The following is an 18,693-nucleotide window of genomic DNA, read 5'->3' on the forward strand; positions in this document are numbered from 1 at the left end:
ATTTGATATTTTGATGAGATACTTATTCTTTGTTGCTGAATAAAAATATTTACCTTAATGAGTTAGTTTTCTTCAAAATAGTTAATTAGAAAAGCTATTACTAGAAAATTAAAAGAAAATTTAAGTGAATGTTATTCAGTGATATAAGCACTGTTTTGCTTTTCAAATATTGAGAGAAATGTCTGGGGTTTTTTTGAGGGAGAAATAAATAGTAATAAATCCCCAAGCCAAGCTGTTCTGTACCTTCAGATGGTTATAATGCTGTTAATACTGCTTACAGATAATATACAAGCTTTTGATAGCTATAAAATATATTTGAAAGCTGTAACACTTATTAAAAACCTAAGTTGTATGTAGGTAAATAGCTGTTTCTATTTATTCCATTTTTCACTAGTTTAAAACTAGCAATTCTGCAAATATCTAACATTTTTATTTTGCCTTATGTTTTTTCCCAATTCTGATTTGTAGTTTTTTAAGCCTTGCCTATAATTACTTTTAGCAGAGAGGAGAGTTTGAGGAGTGGAGCTAAACCCCCTCTGAGAGCCAGAGATTTCATGGCCACTAACCCTGAGCATTTAGAAATCTTGAAGAAGATGGGGGTGAGTTTGATTCACCTCAAAGATGGGAGAGTCCAGTTGGTTCAACATGCAATCCAAGTAAGACATTGCTGCGCTAATTAGCTACGGTCTCTGTCCTGTTTGGTCTCATTAGCTTTAATAACATAATGACACTTGACGTTTTAAAAACCGTAAATGTATGGTTTAAAGTAAGAGGATCAGAATTTTAGTACTTGGAAGTATCTTGGAAAGTCATCTAATTCAACCAGATTTATAGTATAAATCAGTTAAATCACAAATAGGTTGCTGGTTTGCCTGTGTTGATAAAGTCAAACACCAACTCAAATCTGTTTTCTGTTTCTCAGTCTATTGTCTTTTCACTATTTAGGACGTAGTCTTAAAAGCTAATAATTAGTTTTATTATTTATATCTCTATTTTACACTGTTTTAGTTTCCAAGGAGTATTAAATATTTCATTCATTAATCAAAATTTGCATTTGTTTATCTATGCCTAGGCAACATAACATGTGTCTTTGGGAAATTTTTATTGATTTTTGATTTAAAAGTTTTCATAACCTGAGATCTTTAAATTATCCACCTTATTCCTACCTTAATTCTGAGAAAAGTACAATTTGAGAAATAATTTCAATGAAGTGGAATCATATTCAGATATCCCTTAATCTCTAATTCAACCTTCTCACCACCTCATCTTCCCCTCGGGTTTCTGTCTCATCTCTATTCTTGCCACATCCATCCTTCCCTAAAGAATCTTCTGTCTGCTTCCTTATGTTTCACTCGTCCCAGCTGAGGGAATGACATCTCTAATGACACTGCTTTCACTTGGGTCACCAGTGACATAGTTGCCAGCTAGTGGCCCCTTCATCCTAATATGATTGAACTTTCTTGTAACTATTGACTGGTCTCTTTTTAGAACATACCCCTTTCTTGTCTTCCAGGGCATCCCAACATCTTTCCAAATACTCTGTTCAGTATTTTGTAGATTCCTTTGCAACTCTTCTTTCTTGGCACAGCCACTCAGTATAGGCACTGTCAAACAATCTGGACCATATTTTTTTTCTTTCTGTACTCTTCTTCAGTAGTATCATCTATTTCTACAAGCTCCACCATCATCTTTGTATGTGTGATTTCTTAGCTATATGTGTATGCGTGCGTGCTCAGTCGTGTCTAATTCTTTGCAACCCCATGGACTATAGCCCATGAGGCTCCTCTGTCCATGGGATTTCTCAGGCAAGAATACTGGAGTGGGTTCTGCTTCTTTCTCCAGTGGATCATCTGTATGTAATCCTGATTGTGAACTTTACTTCTTAAACCCAGCTTTAATCTACCTGTCATACATTTTTGCATCTCAGATCTCAGTCTGTCCAAACCTGAATTAATTCTCTCTCCCTGCTTCTACCACAGTCTGTCTCTCTCTGCCTTTTTGTTCTCCATCTTAGTCAGCCCTGCCATTATTCTCTAAGTCACCAAAACTAGAAATCTCAGGATAGGCTTGAATTTCTGTCTGCAAACTCCCCTCTGTTCTCCTCTATCTTCTATCTCCTATCAAGTTCCATTGACTTTTTCTGTAAAGTGTTAGGAGTTCATCTTTTCCCTACTATAGTCAGGCACTCTTCAACTTTTCCTCTGTTAAGATGCAATTTGAGTCATTCCAAATATTTCCCAGATACAAACTGGCAAAATCAGTCATTCATTCCCTTGTCTGTGTTCCTAGTCCACTTTCCCTCTTGAGAAATTTTATTGTAGCTAATATTACATCTCTTCTCTAGATACAAAGTTGTTAAAAGACTATGTCCCCAGTGCCTGGTCAAGTTCTAGGATGTAATAGGTGACTAATACTTATGCCTTGAATATAATCTGGTTGTTGGTTCATAATTTCAAAGAAGGGGAGTATAGGTCAGGTATGAGGTTTATTTCTTAAAAGGATTACCAGGGGAGAAAACAAGCAAAGCGAGCATTTGAGCCTTTGGTTGGAAGTCCAGTTCTCAATTTGTATCAAAAGTGGTTTATAAAACAGTGAAAGAGACATTAGTAAAAATTTCAGATGCTATTTTCAGAAAATATTTCCAGAAGCAATATTTTTGAGAAGAAATAAAGCCATAAATATTTGGTAGAGACCAAAACTGAAAGGAGCAAATTTTGGAGTAAATTTGCAGAAGTATTTAAGAAATAAAAAAGTTGAAAGTTTCCAGAAAGGATAAAATTAATCTTCTTTCTTTCCTAGGCTGCTAGTTCAATTGACGCGGAAGATGGGTTGAGGTTTATGCAGGAGATGATTGAATTGTCAAGTCAGCAACAAAAAGAACAACAGCTCCCTCCACGAGCTGTACAAATTGTTTCCCACCCATTTTTTGGCCGGGTAGTATTAACTGCTGGTCCAGCACAGTTTGGGCCAGACCTGTCTAAACATAAAGAGGTGTGTGCACTTATAATATTGTTGAGGTTGAACTTGGATAGTACTTAAGTGTTGTTAATTTCTTAATCTCTTTTCTAATTTAGTACTGTTAACTTACTTAAAACACCTAAATATTTAATCTCCTAGATTAAAGGAGATTAAATTTAAAAGCATATCTTGAAAATACTGAGTCATAATTTATGTTTGCAATATGGTTATATAATTTTACTTAAAATGTTCAGATACTGTTCTCTTAATTCAAAGCCTTTAGGAGAAGGAAATGGCAATCTACTCCAGTGTTCTTGCCTGGAGAATCCCAGGGACGGCGGAGCCTGGTGGGCTGCCGTCTATGGGGTCGCACAGAGTCGGACACGACTGAAGCAACTTAGCAGCAGCAGCAGCAGCAGCTTATCTAAAAATGGTTTTCAAGCTTTTAAACTACCAGAACCTTTCTTTGAACAAAAATCTTACTCAGAGATTTAATGTAGAGAATAGCTAAAGCGAAAGTGCTCTGGACAAATGGCTGTGAAGAGCATCAGATGCTGAGGTTCCACTAAGCAAACTTGGAAGACCACTAAGCTAGTTTATCCTGTTAGTTTAGTTTAATATAGGAAACAAAGCTGACAGTTCAACTATCTGACTGACTGACTGGTAGCAAAGCTGGCTAGCTACTAGACCAGAACCCAAATATCCTGATCATCTAAAACCAATGGTCTTTGAACTCTATTACCGCTAATTTAAACTTTTTCTAGTATATAGTTTAAAGCTATGTAGGTTTATAGTAGATTGACTTGTTCAACAACTCTTATTCTAGGCACTATTTTAGATTTTTGCTGTATGTCATGTTTATAAAAACCAGTGAACGTTTATGCCCTCATGAAGCTTGCATTCTAAGAGCAAGAAGGGTCTTAAAACATCTTTACACTCACGTCTTTAAAATCAGTTCTCTAGTGAGTTTAATTTTTCTATAAGAAGAATTGCTTGCAGATTTTTGTACACTAAATCCATTTTTTTCCCCGCTTTCAAAATTTTTTCTGGTTACCAGTAATGGTTTAAAAATGGTTCCCAGCTGTTGAAGTATGGGTTTGGTATGTAGTCAGTCTGCCAACAGGCTCCAACTTTATCGCTTTCTAACATTGTGACCTTAAGCAAATTATGAAAGCTGAATCTCAGTTCCCCAGATGTAAAATGTGTATGTTACCTGCATTTAACTCAGAGTCATTATAAAGATCAGGTTTAGTGATTTATGTAAAATTGCTTTTATAAACTGCAAAGTACAGTAGAAATATTGGTTGGGGACTATGATATGCAAAATGTTGAAAGCAAAAATTTATGCTAAATGTGTATTGGATGTGTTGTCGTTAGAAAAGAAATGAGATCTCCTTAAAGCTCTAGATATTGAATTTTAATGACATGGTAGTGATTTGAGAAGATAAAAGTTATTCAAGTAACTTTTTATTTCTGACAGACAAGAGGATTTGTTGCAAGCAGTAAACCATACAATGGTTGTTCGGAACTTACTAACCCTGAAGCAGTGATGGGAAAAATTGCTTTGATACAAAGAGGGCAGTGCATGTTTGCAGAAAAGGCACGCAACATACAGAATGCTGGCGCCATTGGTGGCATTGTTATTGGTAAGTAATCCTCCATGTCATTGTATTAATAATTAAAACGTCATTTTTAGGGTTTTTCTTTCATTTTCCAAAATTTTATCAGAGTTTGTCATATTGTTATTACTTCACTTGCCAGCATATTGGATAGGTAATCCAGTGACTCTTAATAATTTGTATATGTCTCATACCTTGTTTGAGCACCTAAATCTGAGTTTCTGTATATTAATACCAATAAATGTACTTCAGTCAGATGTGAAGATCAGTCCTGGGTGTTCATTGGAAGGACTGATGCTAAAGCTGAAGCTCCAATACTTTGGCCACCTCATGCGAAGAGTTGACTCACTGGCAAAGACTCTGATGCTGGGAGGGATTGGGGGCAGGAGGAGAAGGGGACGACAGAGAATGAGATGGCTGGATGGCATCACCGACTCGATGGATGTGGGTTTGAGTGAACTCTGGGAGTTGGTGATGGACAGGGAGGCCTGGCGTGCTGTGATTTATGGTGTTGCGAAGAGTCGGACACGACTGGGCGACTGAACTGAACTGAACTGAAGGTGCAGCAAGAGTGATGGTAAAAACACCTGATACCATGGATCAGAAAATGTGCCCATGAGATCCAAAACCCTAGGGGCAAGAGTTACCCCTGCCACCTCCAGTGGAAAGTCACTGAAAATATCCATTCCTCCACACAGATGCAAGCTTCGGAGTCAGATACATGGGGGTGCAGTTCCTGGCTCTTCCACAAAATCACGCTGTAACCTTTAGATTGTTTACCTGTTTATTCAGTAGAATTTTTTTTGCTCCAGTGAAAATGGTAATAAACATCTTTTATGTGGTTGTGAGGTTTGAAGATAATGGAAATAAAATTTCCTAAAATTACTGACATGGGTAAAAATAAAATAGTAGGATTTATGTCATTGAAAAAATATTTATTATTCCTTTTGCTTATGCTATATGGGCACTACAGTGTTGATTTAATGAATGCATGAATTTCATAGTTAAATATTAACATTAGGAGAAGTTCTGCTTAATAAATTAGTGGTTAGCGAACTATAGCCTACATGCCAAGTTAGGCTCACTGCTTTTTTTGTAAGTAAAAGTTTTATTAGAACACAGCTCATCAGTTTGTTTACCTATCTTCTGTACCTGCTTTAAAGAACAGTACTGGAGTTGAGTGGTGGTAACAGTAACAAAGCCTAAAATATTCTCTATCTGACCAGTTACAGAAAGAGTTTGCTGATGCCTGACTTAAATCACCTCTTAATCCTTGGTTATTTTACACTCTGAGATTACTTTTATTAAAGAATTTAATATCTTGCCACTACTATTATTTTAGACATCTTCAGTTCAGTCGCTCAGTCGTGTCTGACTTTTTGCAGCCTCATGAACTGCAGCACACCAGGCTTCCCTGTCCATCACCAACTCCCGGAGTTCACTCAAACTCATGTCCTTTGAGTCAGTGATGCCATCCAACCATCTCATCCTCTTCATCCCCTTCTCCTCCTGCCTTCAATCTTTCCCAACATCAGGGTCTTTTCAAATGAGTCAGCAGGGTCTTTTCAAATGAGTCAGCTCTTCGCATCAGGTGGCCAAAGGATTGGAGTTTCAGCTTTAGCATCAGTCCTTCCAGTGAACACCCAGGACTAATCTCCTTTAGAATGGACTGGTTGGATCTCCTTGCAGTCCAAGGGACTCTCAAGAGTCTTCTCCAACACCACAGTTCAAAAGCATCAATTCTTCGGCGCTTAGCTTTCTTTGTAGTCCAACTCTCACATCCATACATGACTACTGGAAAAACCATAGCCTTGACTAGACGGACCTTTGTTGGCAAAGTAATGTCTCTGCTTTTCAATATGCTGTCTAGGTTGGTCATAACTTTCCTTCCAAGGAGTAAGTGTTTTTTAATTTCATGACTGCAGTCACCATCTGCAGTGATTTTGGAACCCAAATAAATAAAATCAGCCACTGTTTCCACTGTTTCCCCATCTATTTCCCATGAAGTGATGGGACTGGATGCCATGATCTTAGTTTTCTGAATGTTAAGCTTTAAGCCAACTTTTTCACTCTTCTCTTTCACTTTCATCAAGAGGCTTTTGAGTTCCTCTTCATATTCTGCCATAAAGGTGGTGTCATCTGCATATCTGAGGTTATTGATATTTCTCATGGCAATCTTGATTCCATCTCGTGCTTCATCCAGCCCAGCATTTCTCATGATGTACTCTGCATATAAATTAAATAAGCAGGGTGACAATATACAGCCTTGACGTACTCCTTTTCCTACTTGGAACCAGTCTGTTGTTCCATGTACAGTTCTAACTGTTGCTTCCTGACCTGCATACAGGTTTCTCAACAGGCAGGTCAGGTGGTCTAGTATTCCCATCTCTTTCAGAATTTTCCACAGTTTATTATGATCCATACCATCAAAGGCTTTGGAATAGTCAGTAAAGCAGAAATAGATGTTTTTCTGGAACTCTCTTGCTTTTTCGATGATCCAGTGAATGTTGGCAATTTGATTTCTGGTTCCTCTGCCTTTTCTAATACCAGCTTGAACATCTGAAAGTTCACAGTTCATGTATTGCTGAAGCCTGGCTTGGAGAATTTTGAGCATGACTTTACAATGGCAACCCACTCCTGCAGTACTCTTGCCTGGAAAATCCCATGGACAGAGGAGCCCGATAGGCTACCGTCCATAGGGTCGCAAAGAGTCAGACATGACTGAGCGACTTTACTTTACTTACTAGCATGTGAGATGAGTGTAATTGTGCAGTAGTTTGAGCATTCTTTGGCATTGCCTTTCTTTGGGATTGGAATGAAAACTGACCTCTTCCTGTCCTGTGGCCACTGCTGAGTTTTCCAAATTTGCTGGCATATTGAGTGCAGCACTTTCACAGCATCATGTTTTAGGATTTGAAATAGCTCAACTAGAATTCCATCACCTCCACTTGCTTTGTTCATAGTGATACTTCCTAAGGCCCACTTCACTTCACATTCCAGGATGTCTGGCTCTAGGTGAGTGATCACACCATCATGATTATCTGGGTCATGAGTGGTTTTAATTGTATATAAATGAGCAAATTAGGACTTGGTTGTTTTTTATCCCAAATACCAGAAGTATAACTGTTAGTCGCTCAGTCGTGCCCAACTCTTTGCAACCCCATGGACTGCAGCCTACCAGGCTCCTCTGTCCATGAGATTTTCCAGGCAAGGATACTGGAGTGGGTTGCCATTTCCTTCTCCATATACTACTCTATACCAGAAGTATAGATTATCTTAAAACTATTTGCCTACAGGAGACAGTTTATTTAGTGTAAGGGATGTTGGTTTACTGTATGGAAATGGATGATTTTCGTTGAACCCAGGAGTGAGAAGTACAGCTGAGTGCTCTAAGGAATTAGGAGTGGAAACAGAATTGCCAGGAACCACGACGGCTAGCGTTTTTCTTGTCTCTGTCTGTGGGTCCTCCTGGACTCCTCTGCAGCTCTTTGCTATTCTGCTTCATTCTGCAGTTTCTCACCAGCCTGCTCTCTTTTTACCTAGCAGTTCCAAAATGGCCTTTTCCAAAATGGCAACCTCAGCCATCAGTCTGTGGCACTTAACTGGACTTCTCCCCACTGCTAACCGAAAGTCTTTCTTTTTTGAAAGTGTGCTGCTTCCAGATCTCCCAGAGACACTGGGGGTCAGGTAGCCATCCTTTGTTCGGTCAGTTATTGCTGAAGGGTGTGATTCTGCATGGTATTCTCCACTTAGCAGGGCTTGTCCATGCAAGCTCTCTGAGAGGTGACAGACAGGTTCTCCAGGGAGACTGGCATGCGAGATTAGGACTGGACATAACTGACATCTCCAGTAGAGTAGTAATTAGCAGCCATACTATTATTTTTTAACCAGCATAAAGTCAGAATAGTGTTTCATTCAACTTACAGAGGAAAAAAACAGTCTAGTAATTATTCCTTGTGAAGGGTGTTTTAAAAATATATAATATAATGCCATTAGAGGAAATTGTAAATAACAATAAAATTTTCATTATTCTATCATTGAAATTTAAGTCTCTGAGTTTTTCCCTTTTTAGGCTTTTTCATAAGCATCTGAAATTTTTATAATCATAGAACTTTGTACTTTACTTTTTTATGTAATAATAACATTTTGTTTTTCTGTGTGTTCCCTCAGGTAGTTCATTATAATTTACTTAGTTTACAGTTGTTGACAAGTATAAAGCACTCCAGTGGAGTTTTTCTGGCATAGATCATTTTGCTTCTTTTGAATTGTTTCCTCAGGATAAATTTCTAGGAGTAGAATTAGTGGGCCCCACAAATATGAGTGATTTTGTGGTTCTTAATGCAAGAAATTAATGTCGACAGGTGAAAAACAGTAAAGATTGGTAGCTGGACCCTTCTGATGGATGAACGTTTTGATGTTTGCTTTTATTCACTCTCTGGCTAGATGACAATGAGGGGAGCAGCAGTGATACTGCCCCTCTGTTCCAGATGGCGGGGGATGGGAAGGACACGGATGACATTAAGATCCCCATGCTGTTTCTGTTCAGTAAAGAAGGAAGTATCATACTGGACGCCATCCGGGAGTATGAGGAAGTAGAGGTTCTCCTCTCTGACAGAGCAAAAGATCGAGGTAAGGGTAAAAATGCTTTGTTTTCCGCTTTGCATTAATTTTTCTAACTTGACAAAAATGAGTTACAAAATGATTATTTATGGTTCACTGGTGAAAGAAGTAAACAGTTTTAGAAGGTGATTTCAAAATATGTTTTTCTTTTGGAAAGATGAGGAATGAAATGTTTATTTCGCTTTGTTTGCTGATTTAGAATGTCATTAGAATTATATTTTTATATGTAATTTGTAATTTTTGCTATGATTCTGCCAGTGATAAAAATACAAGAGATTACATTAAGAGTCATTTTTAACCTCCACAGAGACTCACCATTCAGTTTCACAGATGCTATATCCCCTGGGTTTTTTTTACAATAAGAAGTAAAAAGAGATTATATAGAACGGTATTATATGTGATATAATAGTAATTGGGTTTCACCAGGCCACCTGTAATCAAATAACCAGTGTCTTGGTGAAGGTGGTAGAAATCTGGCAGCTTTTCTTCACTGAGATCTAATTTTATCACATAGATACTTAAAAGTTACAAGAGTTACACGTGACTGGCTAGTGCCTAAAGAACAAGATAGCATGCCTTAATTCATGAGAGTGTATATATATCCCTCTCTGGGCCAAAATTTTTGTTAGTAAATTAAAAGCTCTTTGAAACCCAAATTATTGTATAAATGCAAGGTCTCACTAATATTCTTTTACAATTTCACGTCTAGGGGTAGAGGGCAAATGAGGGAAAGTGAACCATTAGACGTAGTCTGTAATCCTGCCTTTAATAGCTGTTTTCTTAGCCACTGGAGACTCCTATAGAGAGAGCACTAGGCCTCCTGCCTTGCCTTCAACAGATAAAGTTGTGCAGTTTGTACACGGTTGTTGATGTTTGGGATATTTGTTTGGCAGATATGTAGGAAACTTACTCGATTCAGTATAACCTCCAAGTGGAACAATTAAAAACAAAATTTAGCAATAATCTAGTGCTAGCCAAACCAGTGTTTTGTGTTGTCTTCTTGTATTGCTTTTTTCTTCTTTGAGGTTCATTCAGTTGTTAACTATTTAAGCAGTATGGAGTGAGTAGGGTGTATGTACTTAAGGATGTATAAATAGAACAGAATAGAAAGGATTCCTAATCTTCTTAAATCCTCCTATTTGCCTGTTTTTTTTTTCTTTTCTTCCTGAGCCCTTTTTTCACTTACATCTTTATATGCATTTTGGCATATCAAACACAGGCAAGTTATTATTTCATGTAACTCTTTAATGCCTTTGCTTTTTTCCCCCCTATTTTGTGCTACCATTGGAATTTCAGCAGCAATATTAAAAGGTAAAATGATTCCAAGCTACATTATTAATAGTAGTAAGTATCTTTAATAAGCCTTATATATATGAATATGCATGTGTACACATGCGTGTGCATATATATATTGTTTCAGTGGCTACCATGATAATACATCATTTAAAGCAATTAGATTATTTTCATGTCTAGTCAGCTGTCCCATAATGATGATTCTTTATTGATCCTGTCTAACAAATTCTATAAATTAAATAATAGGTGAATTCACTAGTCCATATCCATGCAAGAGTTACTCTAATGAAGACATTGTTGTATAGCATGTTACTTTTGATCACTTTTTATTGGAGTGCAGTATAAACTATTTAAAGTATCTGCTTGTTTTTAAAACCCATATATCTGTAGGAAATGTGTGAGGGTTAGGACTGTGAGATTGTGGTACAGCATGTGCTTCCTATACTAGAGAAAGGATATGAAAAGAGATCAGTTATACTATTAAAAAAAAAAGTCAGAACAGCATAACAGTATTCCCTTAAAGACCTTGCGATAAAAGGGCTTTATTTAAATTATATATTTTTCAAAATTTTGATAGTCTGTCCATTTTTTGACTACGATTCTGTTATAGTGTGATATTTTGACAAAAAGCCTTGAAAAATTCCCCTTTTTGTATAGATTTTTGAAGAACTGTAGGGCATTATTAACTGTCAGCAATGAGTTATAGTATAATTGTTAATATTTATCAGTGTAACAAAAGTCAGTGATAATAGTTTTATTAAATCAACTGCTTTATTTACTTAGGAAAATATTCTAAGTTACCATCTGTAGTGGGTACTGTTAATCTGTGCTGTTGCTGCATGCATCAGTGTTTCTCTTCTGCTTCAGAATTAGCTGATGTAGTAGTTAGAAGTGTAGATTCCTGAGGCCTACTCCAGATTATTGAATCAGACTCTCTGAAAGCAGGGGATCAGAATCTGAAATTTTAAACAAGCATTCCAGTTAACTGCACTCAGCTATACTTTGAGAAACACTGAACAAGGCCATGAAGGTACCCCTCCTTTAAAAAAAAAAAAAAATCTCCCAGCTCTGTATCTGGCCTTATTGTGCCATCAAGGGTACTCAGACATGACTGAAGCAACTTAGCACACAACACACACAAGGATACTAGTAGGATTCTATAAGTACACCAAATAATAGCAGCCATAAAATCTGAATGATTTAAAATGTCCTCCAGATTGTTTTCTCTAAAGATCTCATTCCACAGATACATATTTCCCTTAAAAAGTCAGTTTTGATGGAGCCAATCTTCCCACATATCAATACAGAGAAGCCCCCACTCCCACCTTCTAATTCTGATAAATCCCAGCCATTGATAAGAGAAGTATCTGCAACAGTCCTATATCCTAGCAAAAATGTCCAGATAATTATTATACATTCTTCTTCAGTATAAACCATTAGTAATTTATTAAGTAGAAATGCTGCTTTCTCAAGTTAAACCAGTCACACTTCTAAAAGTTAAGTTATCCGCAGAAGTGTTAATATTGTGTCTGTCATGTGTCCGGTTCCAGAATTTCTAGAATTTATAAAGGTGCTGAATAATAATTTCCACCCTGTGCCCGCAAACAAAAGACACTGTTACCTTAAGATTCAGATTGAAACAATTTACAATTAAGATTCAGTTGACTTTTCTCAGTAGTATTTCTCAAGAGGGAAAAAAAAAATCAGCATTTAAAAGTTTGAATACATTGTCATTTTGTAGTTTATAGTGTGGGCTTCCAGTGCCTTAAGAGCTGTGTGGACACACAGATTCAGAACTACTTTTATATTTGTGTCTGTCTGGTGAAGAGGCAGGCAGAACAGGGGAAATAAAAGAAAGGTCCAGTGGTTTGAACTGCCTAAGATTTAAATGTGGCAGTGTTCCTTTTCCTAAGATTATCCTTCACTGAATTTGATTGGGGTGAATCTGTCCTTCAGTTGATTTGTAGAACTTAGATTTCTATTGGAAAGGATTTGGTTCTGAGGAGGTGAATCTAGCATATAAATAGATGGCGTCTTTGCTTGGAAAGGGGCAGCTGAAACGTTAGTAGAATTAACACTCAATGACTCCAGCCTGCCTTCCTCAGTCACCACGTTTTCTCTTGCACCTTTGCATTTGCATGTCTTCCCTCTTTCCACAAGTGCCTTGTAAATCACGATTCCACTCCCAAAACCTTTTCCTCTTTAAAAACATTTCGTCCTTCTAAAATCCAAGTTTAGTGCTATATTCTCTATGAATTTTTCTTATTCTCATAGATAAAATGTATGGACATCTTCTTTAAAATTTGTATTCGTTTAGTTTCGGCTGTGCTGGGTCTTTGTTGCTGTGCGCAGGCACTCCCTAGTTATGACAGATAGGGTCTACTCTCTACTTGTGGTGCCACGGGCTTCTCAGTGTCGTGGCTTCTCTTGTCACAGAGCACAGAGTTAGGAGCAGAGACTTAGTGGTTGTGGCACACAGGCTTAGTTGCTAGATCTTCCTAGACCAGGGATTGAATCTGTGTCCCCTGCATTGGCAAGTAGATTCTTAACCACTGGGCCACCAGGGAAAGTCCCAACATCTGCTTAATATAGTTGTACTTTTGACATTTGTATTACATCATACTTCTTTACCTGTGTCTCAGCTCTGTATTTCTTGCTGTCAGTAAATGCTGGTTGCACGGGTGAATGGATGATTGTAGGACATCCAGTCTTGAAGTCTTTGCCAAGTTTCTTTGTCCTTTCATTGTTAAAACTTTTTTCTTTTCTTTCTTTTTTTTTTGTATCTTGAGATTTTCTTCATTCTTTTTTGCTTCCGCAAGTCTGATTCACCATCCCTGAATTTAATGATGCAGTCGTTAGTACTACGATACTCCATACGGTGACAACAGGCCCCTTAGAATGAAGGTTTGTAGTGGTGTGGTAGATTCTTTCTTCCTTTTTGTACTTCTGCAACTGTCATTTTTATAGTTTGCTATTTTGAATACATTTTAATATCTCTTAAGGCAGCTTCTCTCTCACTAATTCTTTTCAGAATTTCTTGACTTCTCTGTGATGTACATTCTTCCATGGGAATTTAAAAATAATCCTATCCCAGTCCAAAAAGTAAAGGAGTAGAATTGGGATTCATTTTGGGATTGTATAACTGCATGTGTTACATATAAACAGGAAAGTTTTGTTAAATATTGACCTTCCATCCAGGTTCAAACAGGCACTTACCTGTAAATTGAATCAGATCTTATTTTTTCATTGAGATTTTATAATATTAAGCAATTAGATTTCATAATAAATTTAATTCTACGTCTTGTAGATTCTGTTTTTAATTATAAAAAAAGTCAGTTTATTTCTAACCAGTTACTGCTACTACAGAGGGGTTATTTGTATTTGCCTACTTACCTTATTTTTACCCTGTATCAAATTCTTTTATCATCTTGATAGTGTTGTAAAAAATTGAGTTGCTTTGAGTTTAAGTGTAAAACAGAATCTGAAAATACAGACAATTTGATCTTTCCTTTTTCTATATTTACACTATTCTTTTTAAAATTGAAGTACAGTTGATGTACAGTGTTGTGTAAATGTCTGTTGTACAGCAAAGTGATTCAGTTATGTTCCTTTCCATTATGGTTAATCACAGCATATTGAATATAGTTCCCTGTGTTAAACAGTAGGACCTTGTTGTTTATCCACCCTGTTTATACACTATTTGGATATGTTAATCCCAAACTCCCAATCCTTCCCTCCATCACCTTTCTTCTCCCTTGGCAACCATAAGTCTGCTCTCTGTGAGTCTGTTTCTGTTTTGTAGATATGTTGATTTGTGTCATACTTCAAATTCCACATATAAGTGATATCATATGGTACTTGTCTCGTTCAGACTTCACTTAGTATGATAATCTCTGGGTCCACCCTTGCTGCTGCAAGTGGCATTGTTTCCTTCTTTTTATGGCTGAGTAATATTCCATTGTACACACGTACCACGTCTTCTTTATCCGTTCCTCTGTCGGTGCACGTCTGGGTTGCCTCCATGTCCTGGCTCTTGTAAACAGTGCTGCAGTAAACATTGGGGTGCATGTATCTTTTTGAATTATGGTTTATCACAGCGTATTGAATATAGTTCCCTGTGTTATACAGTAGGACCTTGTTGTTTTTCCATCCTGTGTATACTGATTTGCATTTGTTAAGCCACTGAGGCAGTGACTAAGGTGTACTGTCCTGGAGCCTGCATAGGTAGAGGCTGGCAGTGGAGAAAGGGGCTCCCTTTGTGTGCCACTTAGCAATGGTGCTTGACTTCTCTGGTGGCCCGGGTGCTTCTGCAGACACCCCCGGTTGCGGCCGTACCACAGTCCAGCCCCTCCGGGCCTCGTGCACACAGCCAGCAGCAGTCCTCTTCCTTCTGCCTGCACGCTCAACCTTGAGTTTCCGGCCCTGCGGTGCCAGCGGACACATGTCTCCGGCCGGGGCGCACAGACTCCAGCCTGTGCAGGGGTCTCTTCTGCCTGCCACAGATGGGGGTTGTGCTCTCCTCTGACCCCTGAACCTCCTTTTCTGTCCCCGCGGATCGGAGGGGGCTTCCCAGGATGCGGGAACCTCTCCTCTTTTTAGCTCCCTCCCGGGGTGCACGTCCCATCCCTCCATCCCCCTTTTTTTTTTTTCTTCTTCATCCTACCTGATGACTTAGACATTTTTCTTGTCAGGTGTTTGAGGTCTCCTGCTTGTGTTCAGTAGGTGTTCTGTGAGATTTGTTCTGTTTGTAGATGTATCTTTCCTGTTATTTGTGGGAGGAGGGGAGTTCCCTGTCCTTCTGCTCCACATCTCAATTGGAGCCTACCCCATTCTGTCTCCTTACCCTTAGCTAGGTTTCCAAAATAATATTATGTAACATATAACCCTAGAGTGATTCTTTATCAAAAGCACAGTCTTTATTACTATATAAAATAGCCCCACACCTTTTCCTGTTTTAAACTAGGTTAATACAGTCTAGAAACGAAGGTTCTTTTTGTTTTTGCTCGAACTTCGGGTGGCCTAGCATAAATGAGCTCCAAGCTGCCAGACTGCTTTCTGTTCTTTAGTTTCCCTAAATGTCAAATTAAAAGGTACCTTTTCCGCGGCTGAGAGAACGTGTGGGAACACCTCCCCCTTGCCCACCTTCCCCCGACACACCCCCAGCACAGACTGTCTGGAGCACCGTGTCAGGTAATGCTGCCTGGCCAGGTGTGCGCATCCGTATCCTGCTGCCCCTCCCTCTGTGCCTTTACTGCCTTCCACTTTTCTGGTTTTATGATAAGTTCATCTTCTCTTTCTTCTCTGACTAATTCTGCATATCTTTGAAATCTCAGTTCAAGAGTCACATTCTGAAGTCCTCAAATCTCACTATTCTTTCCTAATACCATAGCATACATCACAGAGTTTTCTGTTTATTTGTGTTGATTCGTAAACATTTTCCTCAGCTGGACTTTAAGATTGAGAAGGGCAGGTTAGGTGCTTGTTTTCACCTAGTTTTATCCCTAACACCTTGCACGGTCCCTGCCATACAGTAAGACGCTCAGGAGATCTTTACCAACTGACTGCAGAGTCTGAGAATTGTGCAGCCTGTGATTATAGATGCTGCTACCTAAGCACTTTCTCGTAGGAACCCTAAATAAAATGCCTCTAGTGGTTTTACTGTATATTCATTACCAGAGGTTTAGCCTGCTTTTCCACCTTCCAGTGGATTTTATGATTATATCTTATAATTCATAGACTTCCAATAATGAAGTTTTGTAAATAATCTGTTTTTGTATTTATGAAAATATTTAACCAATCACATTGATATCCCTGAATCATTTAATTTTGTATTATCTGCATTTTCATGGTTTACTGAGTGGGAATTTCACTTTTCAAAGAATATTAAAATTACAGCAGTGGCATGCACTGTTTAAATTTTGTTTGGTTTAATATGTTCTCATGTGTAGGCTTTCCTGAATTTAGATGTTTAATAAATTTGAGACATATAAATATAAATGCATTTTAATAGTATTATTGTTTAGTGTATTTCTTGGCATTTATTGACACCCATTGACGGCAATCTTTATTAGAGTCATCCTGCATTAACATGGTTTTCTTTTAACTCTCAGTTTTTTGCTTTAATAGTAAAACCAGTATGGTTTTGAGAATATCATAGTACATGTTTTGAGGAGGAAAGTAGCATGAAGTTTGTTTCTTTCATGTGCAGATCCTGAGATGGAAAATGAAGAACAACCATCCTCCGAAAATGACTCTCAGAGTGCTGAACAGGTTTCATCAAGGTCTCAGGAGATTGATCTGGTTGATCAAGAGTCTCCTGAGGAAAGTTCTGTGAACTCTCAGCCAGAATCTTTATCTCCAGTAGATACAGACAGTGCTGCAAGCGTTTCTTCTTCTGAACAGGATTCTAACCCCACGGAAAACCACGAGACTACAAGTCTTGATGGTGAATGTACAGATTTAGATAACCAACTTCAAGAACAGTCAGAAACTGAGGAGGATTCCAATCCTAATGTTAGCTGGGGTAAAAAGGTCCAGCCTATAGACTCCATATTAGCAGACTGGAATGAAGACATAGAAGCATTTGAAATGATGGATAAGGATGAGCTCTGACTCACGAAAGTCTACCTGGTGGTAGGTATTTCAAAAGAAAAGGTAAACTGTGGTTAATAGACACCCTGATACTAAGCAGGCTCTCTTCATGGGAGGCTTTAAGTATGGTGATGAGCAACCACGTTCTGACTGGGAGAGTTAGTTATCATAGGAATCTGGAACATGCTGTGTTAGAACCGACCTTGTTTAAAACTGTCCCATCAAAAATGCAAACTCACAGTCCTCCCCCGCCCCCCAGGTGACAGGATTGTACCATCCTGCTGCACACCTTGGGCCAGGAAAAGATTACTGGGCATTCCTTGGAACCAGATTTCTGCAGTCTCTGGATAGTAGCTAAGAAACATATCCAGTTAACTGTGAGGTGGGGAATACAGATTTGTACCGCTTTCTAATTAAAGGAAGCTCTCGGTTTTCTTGGTTTGGGGGTTAGAGGTTCTTTGGGGAAAACGCATAGGAGTTTTGTGGGCATTCTGGTTATGCTGCCTTCACAGAAACACTCAAAGTGACCTACGTGGTTGTGAAGCAAATGCATTCATGGTGAAAACCGCCTTTGCTCATCATTTTCACTTGCTTCATTGTGTAACATGATCAAGATGACTTGATTTTTTTCCCTCTTAACGGTGTCCTTTTCATTTAAACCAAAGGTGAAGCCAGTGTACTTTCTCAGTGAGTTCTTTGCATAAAGACTAATCATTGGGACCAGGTAAAAAGGTCATATAATGTGGAAATTGGTTACTTAATACTCTTGAAAAATGGAGCAAGGGAGAAACTATAATGTTGCAATATGAACTTGCCATTGGGCCTTCCATAGGGAAAGCTGTGACTACTCTGAAATGGAACTTAAGGTTATATCTTTGTAGGGTAAATTATAAATCTTTTCCAGTTCATTTCTTTGGAGGTGATTACCTCTAGCCATCAGCCTTACTCCATCCCATGTGTAGTATGCATTTTGAGCCACAAGACCTGTGTTGCCAATAGCTGAATACATTTTGTTCCATTTTTCTGTCTTAGAGAGCCATGATAAAACTGTGGTAGTAATCTAAAAATTCTGGAGTAACTACTATTTTTTCCTCCTTTGAAACTATAGTTGCTAAAGTTGCACCTAAGGAATCTGTCACATTTTCTGTTGAATTATGGTTTTTAAGTTTATTTTTTTTTTAATGAGTCCAATATGGACTTGAAAATTAGTCTATGGTAACCTGTGTAAAAAACACAGTAGCAACTAACATATAGCCATATAGTTTAATGGAACCTTTTCCCATATTTTTTAATTTTTTTTTTTTGATGTGTGTGTATGTGTGTGTGTGTGTGGCAATCTGGTGCTGGCCACATATAAGTTTTTAAAACTTTTTTGTTGATATCTGTAAACAACCCTGTAATTGAAATCATGGCTTTACTCTATTTATTTTTTTAAGCATACGTGAATCAGTTCTAAAGGAATATTTGAGACTTAATTTTCTTTTTCTTTACCATGTCATTATATAATAACTTTTTTTTTCTTAAAACACAGTTTTGGAGGTACTGATGAACTTAAACTGTATATGGAGCTGTTAAAAGAACAGCAGTGCTGTATTGTAGTTATGTATATTCA

At 38.0% G+C, this 18,693-nt stretch overlaps 1 protein-coding gene across 2 annotated transcripts in view; it reads left to right on the forward strand.

Annotated features, from left to right (window-relative positions):
* The window catches only part of EDEM3 (ER degradation enhancing alpha-mannosidase like protein 3), a 68,873-nt gene extending 50,611 nt beyond the window's left edge, over positions 1-18,262 (forward strand). The window contains exons 16-20 of one of the 2 annotated variants that reach the window (XM_055419110.2): positions 500-656; positions 2,800-2,991; positions 4,439-4,604; positions 9,021-9,206; positions 16,699-18,262. In XM_055419110.2, the coding sequence (XP_055275085.1) occupies positions 500-656; positions 2,800-2,991; positions 4,439-4,604; positions 9,021-9,206; positions 16,699-17,102 (1,105 nt within the window). In that variant the 3' untranslated portion in view covers positions 17,103-18,262. The remainder of the gene's footprint in view (positions 1-499; positions 657-2,799; positions 2,992-4,438; positions 4,605-9,020; positions 9,207-16,698) is intronic. The other variant, XM_055419111.2, reaches the window with a different exon arrangement.
* The last annotated feature ends 431 nt before the right edge of the window (positions 18,263-18,693 follow it).

Source organism: Moschus berezovskii, chromosome 17 (assembly GCF_049115385.1).
Source record: "Moschus berezovskii isolate FMDL1 chromosome 17, NW_MosBer_1.0, whole genome shotgun sequence".
Lineage (NCBI taxonomy): Eukaryota > Metazoa > Chordata > Mammalia > Artiodactyla > Moschidae > Moschus > Moschus berezovskii.